We start from the raw sequence: 17355 nt of genomic DNA on the forward strand, positions 1-17355 counted from the left end.
AAGCTCAATCCAGCTGAATATATTTACAGCCACCATTGGTCCACAAAACTTCAGTTGAGAAGACTAATTGAGATTCTCCAGGAGAACTGCCTGTCTTTAGTCGTTACAGAATGTCTCATTAGGCATTCTGTACCTCCTCCTTTTCTAGAATACGAAGTCTGACTCTGCTTGGCCTGGGTTTACAGCTTGTGAATTTCCAATAGATTCTAATACAGCATTATTGTAAGACTTGATTTTGTTTTGTAGCATGCTTTGCCTTTTTTGTTTGTTTCAAACTAAAGTTGCATTTAACAGGACTGTATTAGTTATATTAGAATGCTGTTTTTTAAAAAAACTAAAACTAAAACTTTGTCCACCTCCAGGATTCTACATATACAGGCTAAGGTCCCTATTTAGCATCTTCTCTGGCCTTGGACTAGAGAAGTGCTCTCTATAAAAGAGGATCATTAGAGCTGATGGCTAGAGTTCAGAAACTAGTAAACTCCACAAAATCTTAATTTCTGCCCACTTTCAATTCTCTCTTTAGATGCAATATTTAAGCATCTGACTTTTATTAGACCAGTGAGAGTGTGATGCCTATTTGACTATTTTTATTTTCTTTTTCACTAAAATGACATGTGGTAGGCTCCTCTGTGTTTTTTAAATGCCTAAAGATGTTGGAGAAATTAGTGTCATGGGAAACTACATGTTTACTTTATTTAATTAGAAGCCTCTCCCATGAGCTGGGAAAAATTTCTTGGCACAATTACGGAATAACATTTTTCCTTCTCACTGCTATCTAATGTCTAATATTACAGGCTTACAAAAAAACAAGGGATGAAACTAAAATAGCATAAAAGCCTCCAGGTCTCTGTCCTTACTATCATTGATGAATTTTCATTTGTTTGTAAGCAATAGCGCACATACACTCATTTACATACATATATATGTGTGTCTGTGTATATAACACATCTGCATAAGCCTAAAGTGTGGCTGAATTATTTCATTTGTGCTTTTCTTATGGAAAAAATATCCATAGATATGCATCTATCTAAAAGGTAACATTTTTTCAGAGATATTTCAAAATTAAGCTTTTTCCAGAGTAAAGGGTAAAATTTCTTACTGCTATAAAATTTAAAATAAGTATTTTCCTTCTAATGGAATGTAATAACATATTTGAATATATTTTTTCTTTCGATGTCCAACTACTTTTTTTAATGACTTGTTGAAGTAAATTTAGTAAATGAAATTCCACTGACAATTTATTTCAGCCTTTAATATATTTTCTACTAAAACTCAAGCTGTTGAGACAGGAAAGTATTACTGGTTCTGTTATTACAAAAAACAAGTGAGAAATTTTAATTCACAAAGAATGAAAACACAAGACACTGATCTCACTTTACATACAATATTACAATAAATCGATTAGCTGTAGGCTAATAAAACATTTAAAACTTCACATACACACATATGTACTTTGAAACAAGAAACACAGGACAATTTTAACCTCTGATATGTCCACAACTACTGAGAGAAAGAACATCAGTGATTTGAGTCTGTTTTCCTGGCACATGATCACAATGTAGGCCAGTCCTAAAGCATACTGTATTGCTAAGGATATCTTTAGGCAAATATAAACATTCTCATTTGGGGGCTTTTTCTCCTTGCCAAAATCAATCTGCTTTCCCACAGCTATCGAGTAGCTTGGTTTGTCATCAATTTAACAAGATCACAAGAACAAACAATAGTTTTACCAAAACTCAGCTGCAAGGTTTTTAGACAGATCACACAAAAAAACACTTGTCCCCAAGGAAGGCAACTGTAAATCATAAACGCAATTCTATGAAAAGGAGTCTTGGTTACAGATCATTCGCTTTTGAATGTTGATGAAGAACTAAAAGGGTGGGTGAGGAGGTATTGAAATGGTGGGGAATAGAAATGGTGTGAAATGAGAAAAATATATGTGCCACAGAAAACATTAGATTCAGTTGATTTCTTTAAAAAATGAGGTATAAGACTATGCCAGTAAATGCAAAAACGAAAAATATTAAAAACCAAAATGCACATTTCTAATGGAAAATCTCTAAACCGCTTATAGTTTTCTTTATTCAGATTAGACAATTTCATATACAGCAGTTAATCTAGAAAAATACATTTAAAAAAATCTTCCAACAGACCATGCTCTCTGTAACAAAACCTTCCAAACCCTTTTTTATTATACAAATCAATCTACATTAGTAATGTAAAAAGAAATTCTCAAATTTAGCAATGTCATTTTCCATCTGACATCCATCTAATTTACATAAGGGTTTCCACTATTCATATTGCAGTTAGAATTCTGTAATAAATTTTTTCTAATGTATTCTGTACATATTAAATAATCTAAAAGGCTCCTCTTGTAGTGCATTTACCATTTAGCAAGTCTATTCGGTATTTTTCCAGTACCATTTGCATTACAGTGGTTTGCCTGTAAATGTAATTAAAATCTAAAAGTGCACACAGTTAACTTTCTCAAATAACGACCTATTTCGGGAGGAAACCTAATATTCACGGAAAAGATTACCAATATCATGATTAGAAATGTAGGGTTAGAATGTACTCTGAGGCTATACAACACAATTATATACAAAGCTAAAGGACATTAAGTCTTCGGCCTATATTTACATAAAATAACGTCTGTTTCCACAGGGTCATACCAAGAACTCAGTATGGCACTAGATATAATTAGGATTGTTAGCTAAATCAGTGTAGCACAGACAGCCCCAAAATACCCTGAACTGACCTATGCTAAATTAAACTCCAGTACATCACAGTGTTTTAAGTAATATTAGTGTGCTGCCCAAAAAAGCAACTGAAATATCCAATAAGGATGCTGTGCAACACGGTAAAAGACAGCAAGCCTCCATCAAGGAATTATATGTGAGTTATAAGGAACTTTAGCATTTAGACTGCACTGCATGCAAAAACTCTGAAAAAGAAATAACAGGTTTCAAAATGGATATACTTCATTTTGTTTAAAATGCCCAAGAACGTTTCAAAATAACTAATGGTAAGTAATGTTCTATCAAGTGATGAATCTAACAAATCATGAGAACAAATTCTACATTATCCAGTTTGAGAAAAATGAAGTTTTCTTACCAAATTATCCAGTGTATATGACTGGTTAGAATTGCAAGTTTTGATTTTTACTGAAATTCAGAGTATGAAATGCAAACATTCGGGATAAAATTAATTCAAAATCACACAGTTATATCAACTTGCAACAAAGCAGCAAATATGAGGGCCTAATACACATCTTGACTCTCCCATTTCCAACTGACCCCTCAAAAAAGTGCAAAATCAGAGTCACTGATTGGTCCAAAAATAAAGTACATCATGTATAAAGATTTGAAATCTGATGGAATCCGGCTTCTATTCCATGGTCTTCAGAAAGAAGTCTATCAGCGTCCGAAGATAGAATTTATTTCCAGAAGAATTAATTCTACAATCTGATTTTGGTAGACAGTATGAACTGCGATATTACCAGTTTCTTTCTCTGGCTTTAACAGAGTGGGACCAAAAACAATTGCTATACTCTGATAGGTCATTCGGTTTTTTTCTCCATTTTCTATAACTCTAAGGGGAAAGAACACATTGTTAAAAGAAGAAGTAAAAAATAGGGAAAATTCTTCAAATCGTATTACAAACATAAACAGTTTGCATTTAAAAATGAGAAATAATCCTCATTTTCTGAAGGTACATATGAACTATTTAGCCAAGTAGAATTCAGTTCAAACTCCATATGACACTTTGTTCTGGATAAACACAGCTGGAATGTATAATCACACATACTCTAATAAACTTAAATGTGTGATATTTTAGCTTAGCTTCCAAAATACGACATAGATTTAAATATGAGGTACAATTCAGGTAACAATGATTACTAGATTGTCACTAGATTGACAAGGAAAAAAAAATTCATTAGAGTACAGAGACTGAACTTTCAGTTTTACTCACTCTATTTTTTTTTTTTTAATTTCTTTCATTAGGATCATTTTAGTATTATAGTGATCCTTCTTTCAGGTGGGAAAAAATCAGTTTTTAAGGAGGTTATGTAGTAACCTAGAGCAATGATGGCTTTATTTGAAGGTGATTTAGTAGTCCTCATTTAATAATCAATCTCATGTTCAGATTAATTAACTTTAGCAACAATTTTTGAATATCTACTACATGCTTCCTAGGCATTATATAATTGCTTCACATATAATATTTAATGTATTCTTTGAACTGAGGCTCAAAGGAACTAGCTTTTTAAAGTTACAAAGACAGTAAGTAGCATAGCTGGATCTGAATCTGGGTCTGAGAGACCTGGCCCCATGGGTACTATACGACATCTCATAACTGTGCAGTTCTTTCACTGGGTTTTGTTTTTGTTTTTCCTAATTATTATTTCTCTTTTGTGGTGAGACTCTTACCTTTTGAGATGTCTAAAAAGGATCTGCATTGTATCTTGATTTGGCTTTGGCAACTGTTTGATTAGGTCCTTAACAGCAACAACTCGCTGTCTTGGTTCTTGTTCTGGAAAAAAAAAAAAAGACAATAAATAGAGATTTGCATGAACTGAAAGCAGCGACATATTTTGGAACCCGGTATTTGGTAATATACAGTGACATCTGGTGGTCACATTTATAATTTCTGGAGTAAAACAATCCTTTGGAAAAAAAACTTTAAAAAGATAAAACAGAATGCAGTGACTTAATTTGTACAGAGGATTTTCAACATCTAGAAAAAAACAAAGGAGAATTACATACTTACTGATTGCATTCACAAAATCATTAAAATGATTAAATGTAAAAAGAGGTTCTGGTAATTCTCGAAAGAACATTTTGAGTGCTCCAGTGATGACATGAATATCTTCCCATTTACTATCATTCAAGTCCAGTTTCTCATCTGAAAAACGCCAGGAAGAGGAAATTTTTAAAAATTACTTTAAACAAATTTTAACAGTTATGAGTGATTATTTGGACATAACAATAGGAAATATCATCTTACCATGATTGACTGCAAATCTGAGTTTCTGGATCACTGCAAGGTTGCCACTTACTCTGTATATCCCATCAACATCTAAACCTAGGAGACAAATAATATTATATGTTTAAAGTATTTGTTTCCCTCTTCTAAAGATGCTCATGTTTCAGAATTCTTATTCATTAACTGACTAAATCAAATGGACAAATACCCTTTTCTTCTAAATTGCTTTTTATACATGCTTGGCAGAGAGATACAGGGAGAGGTTCACTCTGAATCTGGTTTAATAAACAGCAACAATTCTACTTTGGTTATCATGTAGACTGCGAATCATCTCAAGGAAATCATCTCATTAAACTTGAAATACTAACAATTTAAGATGAAATTCTGCAAACGCCTGGGGAAAGCTCAAAAAGAAGCCAGTAGATAAAATCAGCCCACCCATTTTTATATGCCATTTTATAAAGTAAATGCATATATTAAAGCACTCCCTTAAAAATGTTTGTCATAAGGAAGGACCCAGTAACCTCATTTCTGGGTATTTATCTGAAGAAACCCAAAACACTACTTCAAAGGGACACGTTCATTGCAGCATTATTTACAACAGCCAAGATATGGAGGCAACTTGGGTGTCCAACAATGGATGAATGGATAAAGACGTGGTACATATATACAATGGAATATTGCTCAGACATAAAAAAATGGAATCTTGCATTTTGCAACAACACGAGTGGACCTACTGGGTACTGTGCTGAGTGAAGTAAGTCGGATAAAGACAAATGCCAAATGATTTCACTTACACATGAAAGCTAAAGAACAAAATAAACAAATAAAACAGAAACAAACTTATAGATACAGAGAACAATCTGATGGTATCCAGATGGGAGGGAGGTTGGGGAGTGGGTAAAAAAGGGGAAAGGATTAAGAAGTACAAATTGGTAGTTACAAAATACTCACGGGGATATAAAGTATAGCATAAGGAATATAGTCAATAATACTGTAATAACTATTTATAGAGTCAGATGGGTACTAGGTATCTCAAAGTGAGCAGTTCATAAGTTATATAAATGTCTAATCACCACGCTGTATACCTGAAACTAATATTGTATGCCAACTGTAACTGAAAAATTGAAAAATTATTTTTAAAAAATAGAACAAAATTATAATAAAATGACAAAACTTTCCAAGGGGGAGGGATGCTTATCATATTAAGTGCTTGTAATAAACAATATAAGCTAGCAACTAAATAATGGTTCTACAAAAATCAATTGATAATTCGATAGTTTATCAGTTTCTTTTATATGTGAAATAGAATCATTTGAAATTCACAAAATTAAGCCTAAAAAATTCAAATATTCATTAAATGATAATGCTATGTACACTTAACAAAGCACATTATCAAATGTGCTACTCATTTAACTTCACATGGTGTCTATTCTCATATTGACAAGAAGAGATGAGAGATCTGTAACTGGCAGAAATTATAAATTATGCAAATATTTTAATGGTATGTTTTTGACTAAATACAGATCAGTTAATGTGATTAATCGAGATGTTAATTTATATAAATCTAGTACAAATATTATAAACGTTTAAATTAACCAAAATAGAAATTAGGTTGTCTTATTTTATAGGAAATGACAGTAGAAGTACTTGATATTTTATAGGTGATTTAATAGTTTTAAAATGTCATCTCATTTATTATAAACAGAAACTACATCTTAGTAAGTTGATACAATTTCCTATTTTCTATACTGTCAAATCATTTCTTAATAAACTCAGTTTCATAATCACCTCCTTCGTTTCAAGCAGATGCCAACTCCAAACGGCTTCAAAGAATACCATATGCTAATCAACCATAAACACTGAACACTTAATAAATAGCTGCAAAGGTCTTCAACTTACAAACGTGTAAGTTTTTTGAAAACAAGATGCTTTTCTTAACATGATGATAAAAAATTTTTGGTTGCATCACTCAAAATCATAAAAATCCTAGGGATGTTGATGGTGAAACAATGGGTCGGTGTACTTAACATTTTTAAAAAATCATTTTCTTACCGTATTCTTCAACATGTTCAATGCATAATTTCACAAATTTTGGCACTGTGCCATTCTCTCTCTGACACAAATTAGCAAGATTGGCTCCAAATACCTGATCTGAAAGAGATTTAGTTTTTAAAATGAACCACGCTGCTAAAATAGAGTTCACAAAATGGCTAAACCATTCATAGTGCAACAGAAAATACTCAGTGCATCCAGAATCACTTACCATGACTTAGCTTTATATGATCTGCACTCTGCCTATCCCTCTAATTTCATTTCAAACAATTTTCCTTCTTTACTAAATTCTATGAACATCCTAACTTACTCTTGTCTGAGAACATTTTTACTTTCTATCCCATTTGCAGAGATCAATATTCCTCTCAAAATTTAGTTCCTTCTCATCACTCCTGGTCTCAGTTAAATGTCCTCTCCATAGAAAAACCTTCTGACCATCCTATCTATGGTAACCCAATTCCAATCACACTATTTTATTACTATGTTAGGTTCTCCATAGTAGTCATCACTCTTTTCAATTAATTTGTCCATGTCTCATTTTTATATAGAAGTTTTATGAGGGCAGGGAGAGACCTTGAAATTCTTGAACACCGGTAGATATTCACAGCACCTAGGCTCAGGCCTAGCACTTAGTAAATACTCAAGTATTTTTTAAACTTATCAAAATAAGCATGTACATGCCCATCAGAGGCAAAGAGCTGATTTCACAAAATATATTTCAAAGGTTGTTCTATTAATCTTTCAACCCAAAAGTTTTGAAATGCCACATTCATGCTAAATATTCAGGAAAACAAGCAAAAATATTTGAAGTGGTAAATAACATCATGAAGTTGCAACAGTTTCTATTTCTCAATGAAAAAGGCTTGTGAATAAATTAGTAGCAGTTTCTAGTCATTTATTTGTTAGGTTTTTTTTTTAAGGTTCTAAACTCAAAATGCTAAATCCACATATATTATCTGGGAGTACTTATTTGTCTATAATTCCTAAGGTTGCTTACTTGACTCAGTTAGCTGAACTCTTCCAAGAAGTTTTAAATATCTTTTTAATGAAACCCATTTAATGAAAACCATTAGATGCTTTGCAAACAGATTTTCTCGGGATCATCTTTGTCAGAAACTTCATAATCACATAGATATATATTTTATATATATAATGAACTTTACCTATATTTTTCCTTACAAACAACTACCATCATTCTGAGTCATGTATTAGAAAATTTTACCTTTGGAATTAAACATGCTTGTAAGAACTAAATGTATATACAAACTGGGAATACCAGGTGCTGTAAGCTTAAAAAAAACAAAAAACAAAAAAACCCCCCCAAAAACGGTATATACAAGTATATGTGATTTTAAAGAATCCTTTCTTATTAAAAAAGATTCTGTTAGTGCATTATGGTGCTTTTATTGAACAAATGTATACACCTTATACTAATTTTCAAATTACTTTAAATGAGAACAGAAGTCAAACAATCAAGGATAAAATTGCTTGTTAAATATTTTTCTTTGTTCTGTTAGTGACTGTTTATTAAAGTTTTTTTCTGATCTGTGCATCTGAAAACTAAAAATCTTTATTGTCATGTTTTCTAAAGATCTGCCACCCATCACATCACATTCATGTAGTTTCTCTGATACAGGGTTTCTAAAAACTTAGTTTGATATTTATGTCTGTTTTAATGCTTTAGAATAAACTCTTCATGTGCATTTTCAAAAAAAATCTATTTTAATTACTGAATTGTAGTTTAATCACTGAACCTGATAACTTTATGAATAATAAATGAGAACATTTTCACTGTTTGAAAATTTTTCAGTTTTTAATTTAAGATGTCCTGCTTCTCTCAAAGCTCGTTATTATATACATCAGGCCCGCCTACCTTTAATGTAACCTTTTTCACGAACAGCTTGCAAAGTGGGGCGCCGTGTAAGAAACTTCTTCAAGTTTTTCTTGGTTTTCTTCTGTTCTGAAGAATCTATGCTAGATACTTTCATGGCTTAAAACAAACAGATAATGAGCATTTCATAACATAAAAACTTTTGAAAAAAGTTTTTCCACTTAGCACTCAAAATATAGTAATCCCATATGTAAAAATCACAGTATAAATTCTAACTTTAATATGGTTTAAGGGTAACATGAGAAGAATCAAACTAACACAGACCCAATTTCAAACTGATAAACCAAACAAAACATTTCATTTTGTCACTAAATACTGACCACAAATTGTACCTTCTTTGATATATGCTCCAAAACATTCTTAAATTATCCTTATAGTAATTATTTCATAAGTGATAGAACTTATTTTGACATCAGTTTTAGAAGGTAAAATGACCACCCAAGGAAAAAAATCATAAAACATAAACTAAAAAATTCCTATCCTTACTGAACTAGGAGTCCGCTGGGGGAATCCACATATATTTATATATCTCCATCAGAATTATTTGTAGTTTAGGCTGTCTCATCATAATTATCTGTACTCTGAGCTAAGAATACTCTCGAATATGTTCTACATTGCCATTAATCCTGATTTTTTTCGATTACAGCAACAAAAATTCAAAAAGTAAATTTCTTGAAAATAACTGTATTTGAAGAAACAATACATTAGTAAAAATTAAATAATAAAATTTTCCAGTGTTTACATTGTTATATGGTGGCAACATCAGTAATAGGCCTAAACTTCACTAGAATACAGGAAAACAAAATAAATGATTTTCTAATCATTCAGTTAATTTGAAGCCAAAAAAATTCTCAGTTGTATGTGGATTTGTTAAAATAGATTTAACAAAATTCAGAGTCATAGCTAATGGCCTATTTAAACAATGTAATTCACAAAGGGCCTGCATTAGACAATACTACTCTTAAATTTGCTAGCTTTAGCTCTGGTCCTATATGTATAAAGGAGATATAAATGGAGATATGAATGCATACAGCTGCACTTGAACAGACATATCCTAGTCCAGAGATGCTGCCTGCTGTCCAGTATGGAACTATGGTACTTATCCCATGACTTCTAACTTCCTAAAGAGTAAGATTCTATCTAGATTCTTAAACAGTAATTATGTATTTTTAAATCAATAAATTTCAGCTTTCTAGAGACCTCAAGAGAAGGGCATTCTAACTTATTTTTGTCTCTTGAAGTATCAAAATATCTCAAAATTAATATGATGTCATAAGGATGCATACAATGAGGTTGAAAAATGACAATGAGTTAACAAAGACAGAGTACTGAAACAATGGGAATGCAAGATTTTATAATTTTCTGTAACATTGGAGATTTCACTCAGGTTTTACATAGTTATTTAAAAGCTAAGAGAATAAGCCCATTCAAACCACTAGCAAAACAGAGAAAGAATAACTTACAACAACTAGCAAAACTGAGAAAGAATAACTTACAACGAAGTTTTTTAGTATCCTTATGGTCCTTTTCTTTATCATGCTTTTCTATTCCTGGTGAATCTGGTATCTCCTCTTCAATTGCTTCGTCAGTTTCTACTGTCTATAATTAGAGATTTCCCAAACATATTATTTTTGATATTACTTTAGATATAAAGCATAATTCTCAGAATGATCAGTAATTGACTCTTCTAAATGATTTTAAGGAACCGATTAGTATACAGTATGTATTATTTAGATATGTGATAAATCACTGAAAATATTCTTTTTTCCCCTTAGGTGGCGTTAATTCTAAATTTACAAAAAGAAAAAATTTCTGATAATTCATAGGATAATAGGTTCACACTGATGATGAGGCAATCTTGCCTCATTCTGATTAACTGCATATGTGACAAGAACATCAGGCTGTAATCTGTGATGACAGAACAGGATGAACCTACATTCTGTGAAACAGTACAAGATAAAGCTAACTAGCTAATGACACATTGGTTTTTCACACCAATGATCTTTTCAAATTATACTTTATGTTTAAAGTTAATCATTACTCACAGACTCATGGATATTAGGAATTGAAAGAAATCCTAGAGCTCATCTACCTAATCATGGTCCCTTTTCCAAATTAGAAAACTGCAGTAAGTTCTCAAGCCAAAAGCGATGCTTTGCCTTTCACATTAAGGTCTTTACTCCACTGAGAATTTATTTTTGTGTATAGTGTAGGGAAAGGTCTATTTTCTTCTTGGCTATCCAGTTGACCCAGCACCATTTACTGAAAAGTTTATTCTTCTTCACTTTTCCACAGTGCTAAATCTGGCATAATGTATTCAAAGGTATGAAGATCTGTTCCACAGGTCTTTGTACCTATCCCGTTAGGGTTACCGCATTATATTAATAGAGCTTTATGAAGTCCTGACATATGATAGAGCAAGTCCTTCCACTTTCTTCTTCAAGACTGTCTTAGATATTCTTAGCCCTTTGCATTTCTATATGAATTTTAGAATAAGCTTCTTAAGTTCCACAAGAAAACCTACCAGGATCCTGAAAGAGAGTTAAAGATCTCAAATCTATAAATTTATAAATCATTTAGGAGAAGATTCTATTTTTACATTATCGAATCTTTTAATCCATGAACATGATATACTTATTTAATTAGGTTTTCTCCCTTGTCTCTCTAAATAAAGTTTTGTAATTTTCTCTGTAAAAGTCTTACACCTCTTGCTACGTTTATTCTTCAGTATCTTTTGCCGCTTTGAAAGTGGTACATATTTTTAAATTTCGTAGTCAATAATAAGTTCCTCTCTTTAATAATAAGCTCCATATAGAAAGGTGTAGCACCTGGCTACATGGTACTATATCTCTAGTGCATAAGCCATGCACCCCTCCTCATATGGTGAGGGGGTAAGAATATAGCCTAAGAAAGTATAGCCCCTAGTTGTTTATCACTCCTCTTGCTAAAACAGCTTCAGAATATAAATCTAAAGTTCTTTTTGGTTGTTATATATACAAGAGGAAATTTACCAGGAATATGAGGGCATGGAAACATCTACCTGACTGGGGAAGAAAGGGGAGCTAGAACACCTGAGAACACCTTGGGAGAGGTTAGAGAGGTGTGGCCAGGAAAGAAAAAGTGCTAATAAAGAAACTATAGCTTCATTCATTTCACGATTTTGCCTAGGACTAGTTTCCATCAAATAGTACTATTTCTAACTCATTCGGTCATCGAATCACTACTACATACTAGGCATAGTTTTACCGTCTCTTCTTCTTGAACCAATGCCTTCTTTTTGGACCAATGCCTCATGTGAAAATTATTTAAAATAATTTAAATATTTACACAGTTAAACATTACTAAATTGACCACTGCCCTTCCTACCTGTCAAAAAATATATTTAAAAATTTTTAAATATAAATTGGAAACTAGATATGCAATAACCAATTAGAAAGCCAAAAACAAAAACCACTCAGAAATAAAAAAAACAACCAAAGTCAAAGACATACCTGATTATTGATAGTAGTACTAAGAACTTTAAACCAATCATTAATAACTGTGTCATTATCAGACTGAATTAGCAATTCTGTTCCTTGACGGGTTTTCAGCTTTAGAGAAAAGGAGGAGGAAAAAGTATGGTTAATCCTTTCAACCAAATAAATGAATATATTTAATTCATAGTCTACAAAACCACCTTCAGAAGATTAGATGCCATATATTATACTGTGTGATAAATGGTTTAAGTACTACACAGCAATGACATAACTTTTATTTTAGTATAAAATAATACCAGCTGAATTATTTTACAAAATATTGTTTTTCTCATAATAAATTCTCAGTGAAAAATCTAATAATTGAAGGTCCCAAACTGCACACGAATGCCATAAAACTTGCTGAAATGTAGCATACATTATCATTAAAAAATATGTTCAAGCATCAAAACAGTATATTTTAAATTAGAATTGAAATATAATTCATCAGTAAGGAAATGAAATTTATGATATTTTTACAGAAATCTGAGAAAGTTTTTTCTCTCTCTGGTTAAAAAATAAATGTAGAAAAAGAATATACAAAGAGTTATTAGACTTTCATTATTTCTTATTTAACAGGCAAATATAATGGCTTAGTACAAAGAGTACAGACAATATATGCCACATTCCTTTGGGGCAGAAATATCACTAAATTTACTAAACATTATTAAAGTGTCAAATCATGAACTAACTCAACAATACTATGCATTATACTATATAGTCTAGGATACTATGCTATACATGTAAGGATACTATACACTACACTATATGAAGGCAATAACCAATTTATGTATAATCTCTGGTTTAAAGTTTCTTACACTTAACTGAGGAAGAATTTTAAAGTAGTTGAAGAAAGGATTCTTCTTATTTTTCTGATTGATAATTGTTTAGAGGAACATATGGCAATGTAACTCAAACAACATTCGGAGACATATGCCTCAAGCATAGTTCCTGAAGTAATGTTTAAAAAAGGTATTCCTCAAAAAATAAATAATCAGTTACGTGATATTAATTTGGGAAATAGTGAATTGAATAAAGTTAAACAAGATTCTCCCCTTCAAGATTTCTCACCGCTTTGATATTCTGGAGTGTGCTGTGATTTTCTAAGAGAGAAATAAAACAGATACTTCTCAGGTGTGTTTGACCACAGAATCCTTTCATTCTGGAATGTTATTGAGACTGCAAGACTAATTCAAGAAACAGTGACTTCCTTTCTTGCATTTCTTTCTAGAGAATGGGTCAAGCCAGTCAACCAACACTGAAGTCAGTGCACATAGACATTCTGTAAAAGGTTCTTAAAGATAAGGAAAAATAGTTTCTCTGCTTGAAAAAAACAAAACAAAACAAAATATGTTAATCATCTAGAGGGGGGAATAATTTATAGATGATGATAACCCAAGGTACACTAAAATAAATGCTATTTTAAAAGCCATGGACGTGGTTTCATAGTGTAGCGGTTAGCACATCTGCTTTACATGCAGAAGGTCCTAGGTTTGCGCCCCAGTGTAGCCACGGTCCATGGTCTACATGCATGCCACTCTGAACAAGCCCGATGTCTGATCTCAGAAACTAAGCAGAGTCGGGCCTGGTTAGTGGAGACCACTTAGGAAGACCAAGTGCTGTAGGCATAAATAAAAATAATTAAAAAAAAATTTTTTTTAATAATAAAAGCCAAAGAAGAAGCATCAGTGTTGTGATAATATTTCTCATGGGTTTTGAACGATAGGTAACATCTGAAAAGCAGAGACTGGCATGGGTCAGTACCCAAGGCAGAATAATAAAGAATGAAAATCATAGAGGGAGGAAAACAACAACTAATCCAATCTGCCTAGACAACAAGATAGGAGACAGGAAAGGACTGAAACAGGCTATAAAGGAAGGTTAGGATCTGGAAGATTGTTTACAATGATAGCCTCAAAAATTCCTCCTATCTCTGTATACACACTCCTCTCCAATGCGACTTTGCTGCTCCTCAATCAACAGGTAGAATCTAGTTCCCCACAACCTTCGATACTTGGCTGGCCTTCTGACTTGCTTTCACCAGCACAATACTGATGTGTGACTTCTAAATCTAGGCCTCAAGAAGTCTTACAGCTTCCACTCTCATCCTCTTGGAACCCTGACACCATCATGTTAAGAAGCCTGGGGCAGCCTCCTTGAAAATAAGAGATCTTGTGCAGAAAGAGGCCTAGCAAACAGCTGGCACCAATACCAGACATATGAACTAGACCATCCAGCCCCAGTCAAGCCACTAGATCAGTGGTCCCCAACCTTTTGGCACCAGGGACTGGTGCTCCTATGTGAATCTAATGCCTGATGATCTGAGGTGAAGCTGAAGTAGTGATGCTAGCTCTGGGGAGTGGCTGCAAATACAGACAAAGCTTTGCTCGCTGGCCCACAGCTCATCTCCCACTGTGCAGCCTGGTTCCTAACAGACCACAGACCGGTACCAGTCCATAGCCTGGGCGTTGGAGACTCCTGCACTAGATGACTGAAGCCTCAAGAATGGTCCCAAGTGAGACCAGAAGAATCACTCAGCTTAGTAAAGGTCAAATTGAGCAAACAAAATGATTCCTTTCTTAAGTTGCTAAATTTTGGGACGGTGTGATATGCAGCAATAAATAACTGATACAAAAGCCCACATGACTATGGAGGGTTTTTAATGACAAAATGAAAGTACTTTTTAACATTAGATTTTGTAGGTAAAGGAAACCACATCCTTTTTGTTGCTGGGGAAAGACAAGATTTGTGGAACAAAGGCTCATATATACAGTTAGAGATCCAATAATTTATACAAATAAAGCCCAGATCTTTATACCAGCTTTTTTCTTAAATTATGATACAAACTGACTTAATGACCAACTTTGCCTTAGTCACACTGAAAGACTATTTCTCAAAATAACTAAAAAAAGAAGATCCAATTACTACAGTTAAGAATATGATTTAAACTTAGAAAAAATTTTATTACCTCAAATACATTCTTTTTGCTGGATTTATCCTTTGGAGCCATCTCAATTGTCGCCCCCTTAAGGTCCACTGTGAACTCTGGTTTGGACTGATTGCTCCCAAACTTCATTTCAGAAAAAAAGGAAAAACCTTTATGTGATATTCATGTCCATGTGTGCATTCAGAAAGAATTAAGACCACTTTATATTATTAACAATAAATCGAACAGATGATTATCTCAAATTCTTCTTCTCTTTCCACATTATAACAATTCCTACTTTAAAACCGAAAAATGTCTTTAAAACATGTATAGTTCATAAATAAGGAAATAAAATGGTTCAACTTCTATCATGAGAAAAATGCAAAATAAAGCCACACTAAAATCTTTTTTCACCCAATATTGTGGCAAAAAACAAAGAAAAGAAAATCGAAAAGTTTGATAAAAAAATGTTGGCAAGGCTATAGAAATAGGCCCTCATATGCAAGTGGGGTATAAACTGTAACTACTCCTAGAGAGGGAAAATTGGTAACTCTACATTTGCAAGTATACAAACACATGTATTCTTTAGCTTAGCAATTCCATTTCTTGGCATTTATCCTAGACTAATATGACTACATAAAATGATGTGTTCAAAAAAAACAGGCAATATTCTTATGTATGTATAAATAGTATCTGTCAGATATCAAGTGCTTTTCTATCTAATAAACATTCCCTAAACCTGATTTTTTGATTTCAAGAATGATTTCCTTATTGACTATTTATGTTGTTAACAACTACCAATAACCTGTAAAACCAGAAAAGTATAAGCCTCATATTCTTTTATTGAGACTTTGTTAGAAATTATAACTAGAACCAGATGCTAGAAAGCCATAGCAATTTAATAAAGAATTGTGAAGAGAATAGGAAGACAGTTAACACGGACGGTTTGAGAAGAGAAAGCACTTAACTAGCTATTATTTTTGTTAACCAGATAAAGATTAGCAAAAAGCAAAAAAATTATGTTAAATGTAGATATGTAGATTTACACTATATCTTGCTATCATTAACTTAAATTTCTGTTTAGTCTGTTAACTAAGAATAGAAAATAGCGTTCCTATGTTACTAACAGATTTAGAGGTTTTAAAATCTTTAAGGGCTGATGAATTATAATCTTAAAAGTCATTAAGATTTGTTATAGGAAATTTCATTTGCTAAAATATTTTCAAGTGAAATTGGGATTGTCACTGGAAATGGATCTTATCACCAACTTTATGATAACTTATTCATAATGTCAGTGACTCTACTAGTAGCTTCACATTTAATAAATGGTCCAACTTCGCCTTTTTTCCATTTCCTTCATCTCTGCAGCTAGCAATGTGGACTTAAATAACGTACTTGTTATAACAAAACAAAATTTAAGATATCATATGGACTTTTTATTAGTAGAAACAAAATTATAAAAATCACAATAAAAATTTTAACTATTCTACAAATTCTTGGCCTTCTTAAGTACTTTTTGTCATTGAAAATACATTTAATTAACCATCAAGCTAGGATGGGCATAGATAAACTTTCTGAGCAAAAATGATGTATCTCAAGTTTTAAAATGTGTACATTATAAAACAAATGCACACATTTAACAAAATGATAAAAATCAATTTGACTTGTTATTATATGCTCTCTATATGGTTCATTATAATCTAAGATACAAATAACCAAATAAGATACAGCAACCAAGTATAAATAGAATAACAAGGCACAGAATGCTAGAAAGATGCATTCAATATAATTGGCAAAATTTTGTTTGTTATTCATTCTTTTTCCAAATCCAGCCTCACTTTTCTCTACCGTAATCATCCCTCCAATGCATTCATGGTAAAGAAAACAGAGTTATTATGGCAAGGGGCATGCAACAAGAACACATACAGTGACAGTTGAAACAGGATCAGATTTTACATATGCGACAGCAGGCCGATGACTGA

At 32.4% G+C, this 17355-nt stretch overlaps 1 protein-coding gene across 7 annotated transcripts in view; it reads right to left on the minus strand.

Moving 5' to 3' along the window:
- Positions 1 to 1223: 1223 nt before the first annotated feature.
- The window catches only part of ARHGAP12 (Rho GTPase activating protein 12), a 115350-nt gene continuing 99218 nt past the window's right edge, over positions 1224 to 17355 (minus strand). For 6 of the 7 annotated variants that reach the window (XM_039839749.1, XM_039839752.1, XM_039839751.1 and 3 more), the window contains 9 exons: positions 15416 to 15517; positions 12427 to 12525; positions 10432 to 10534; positions 8918 to 9034; positions 7045 to 7143; positions 5011 to 5088; positions 4774 to 4908; positions 4434 to 4536; positions 1229 to 3594 (listed from right to left, as the gene is read on the minus strand). In XM_039839749.1, the coding sequence (XP_039695683.1) occupies positions 3420 to 3594; positions 4434 to 4536; positions 4774 to 4908; positions 5011 to 5088; positions 7045 to 7143; positions 8918 to 9034; positions 10432 to 10534; positions 12427 to 12525; positions 15416 to 15517 (1011 nt within the window). In that variant the 3' untranslated portion in view covers positions 1229 to 3419. Of the gene's footprint in view, positions 3595 to 4433; positions 4537 to 4773; positions 4909 to 5010; positions 5089 to 7044; positions 7144 to 8917; positions 9035 to 10431; positions 10535 to 12426; positions 12526 to 15415; positions 15518 to 17355 lie in introns of all 7 variants that reach the window. The other variant, XM_039839748.1, reaches the window with a different exon arrangement.

The sequence above is a fragment of the Pteropus medius genome, unplaced genomic scaffold (assembly GCF_902729225.1).
Source record: "Pteropus medius unplaced genomic scaffold, Ma_sr-lr_union100, whole genome shotgun sequence".
Classification (NCBI taxonomy): Eukaryota; Metazoa; Chordata; class Mammalia; order Chiroptera; family Pteropodidae; genus Pteropus; species Pteropus medius.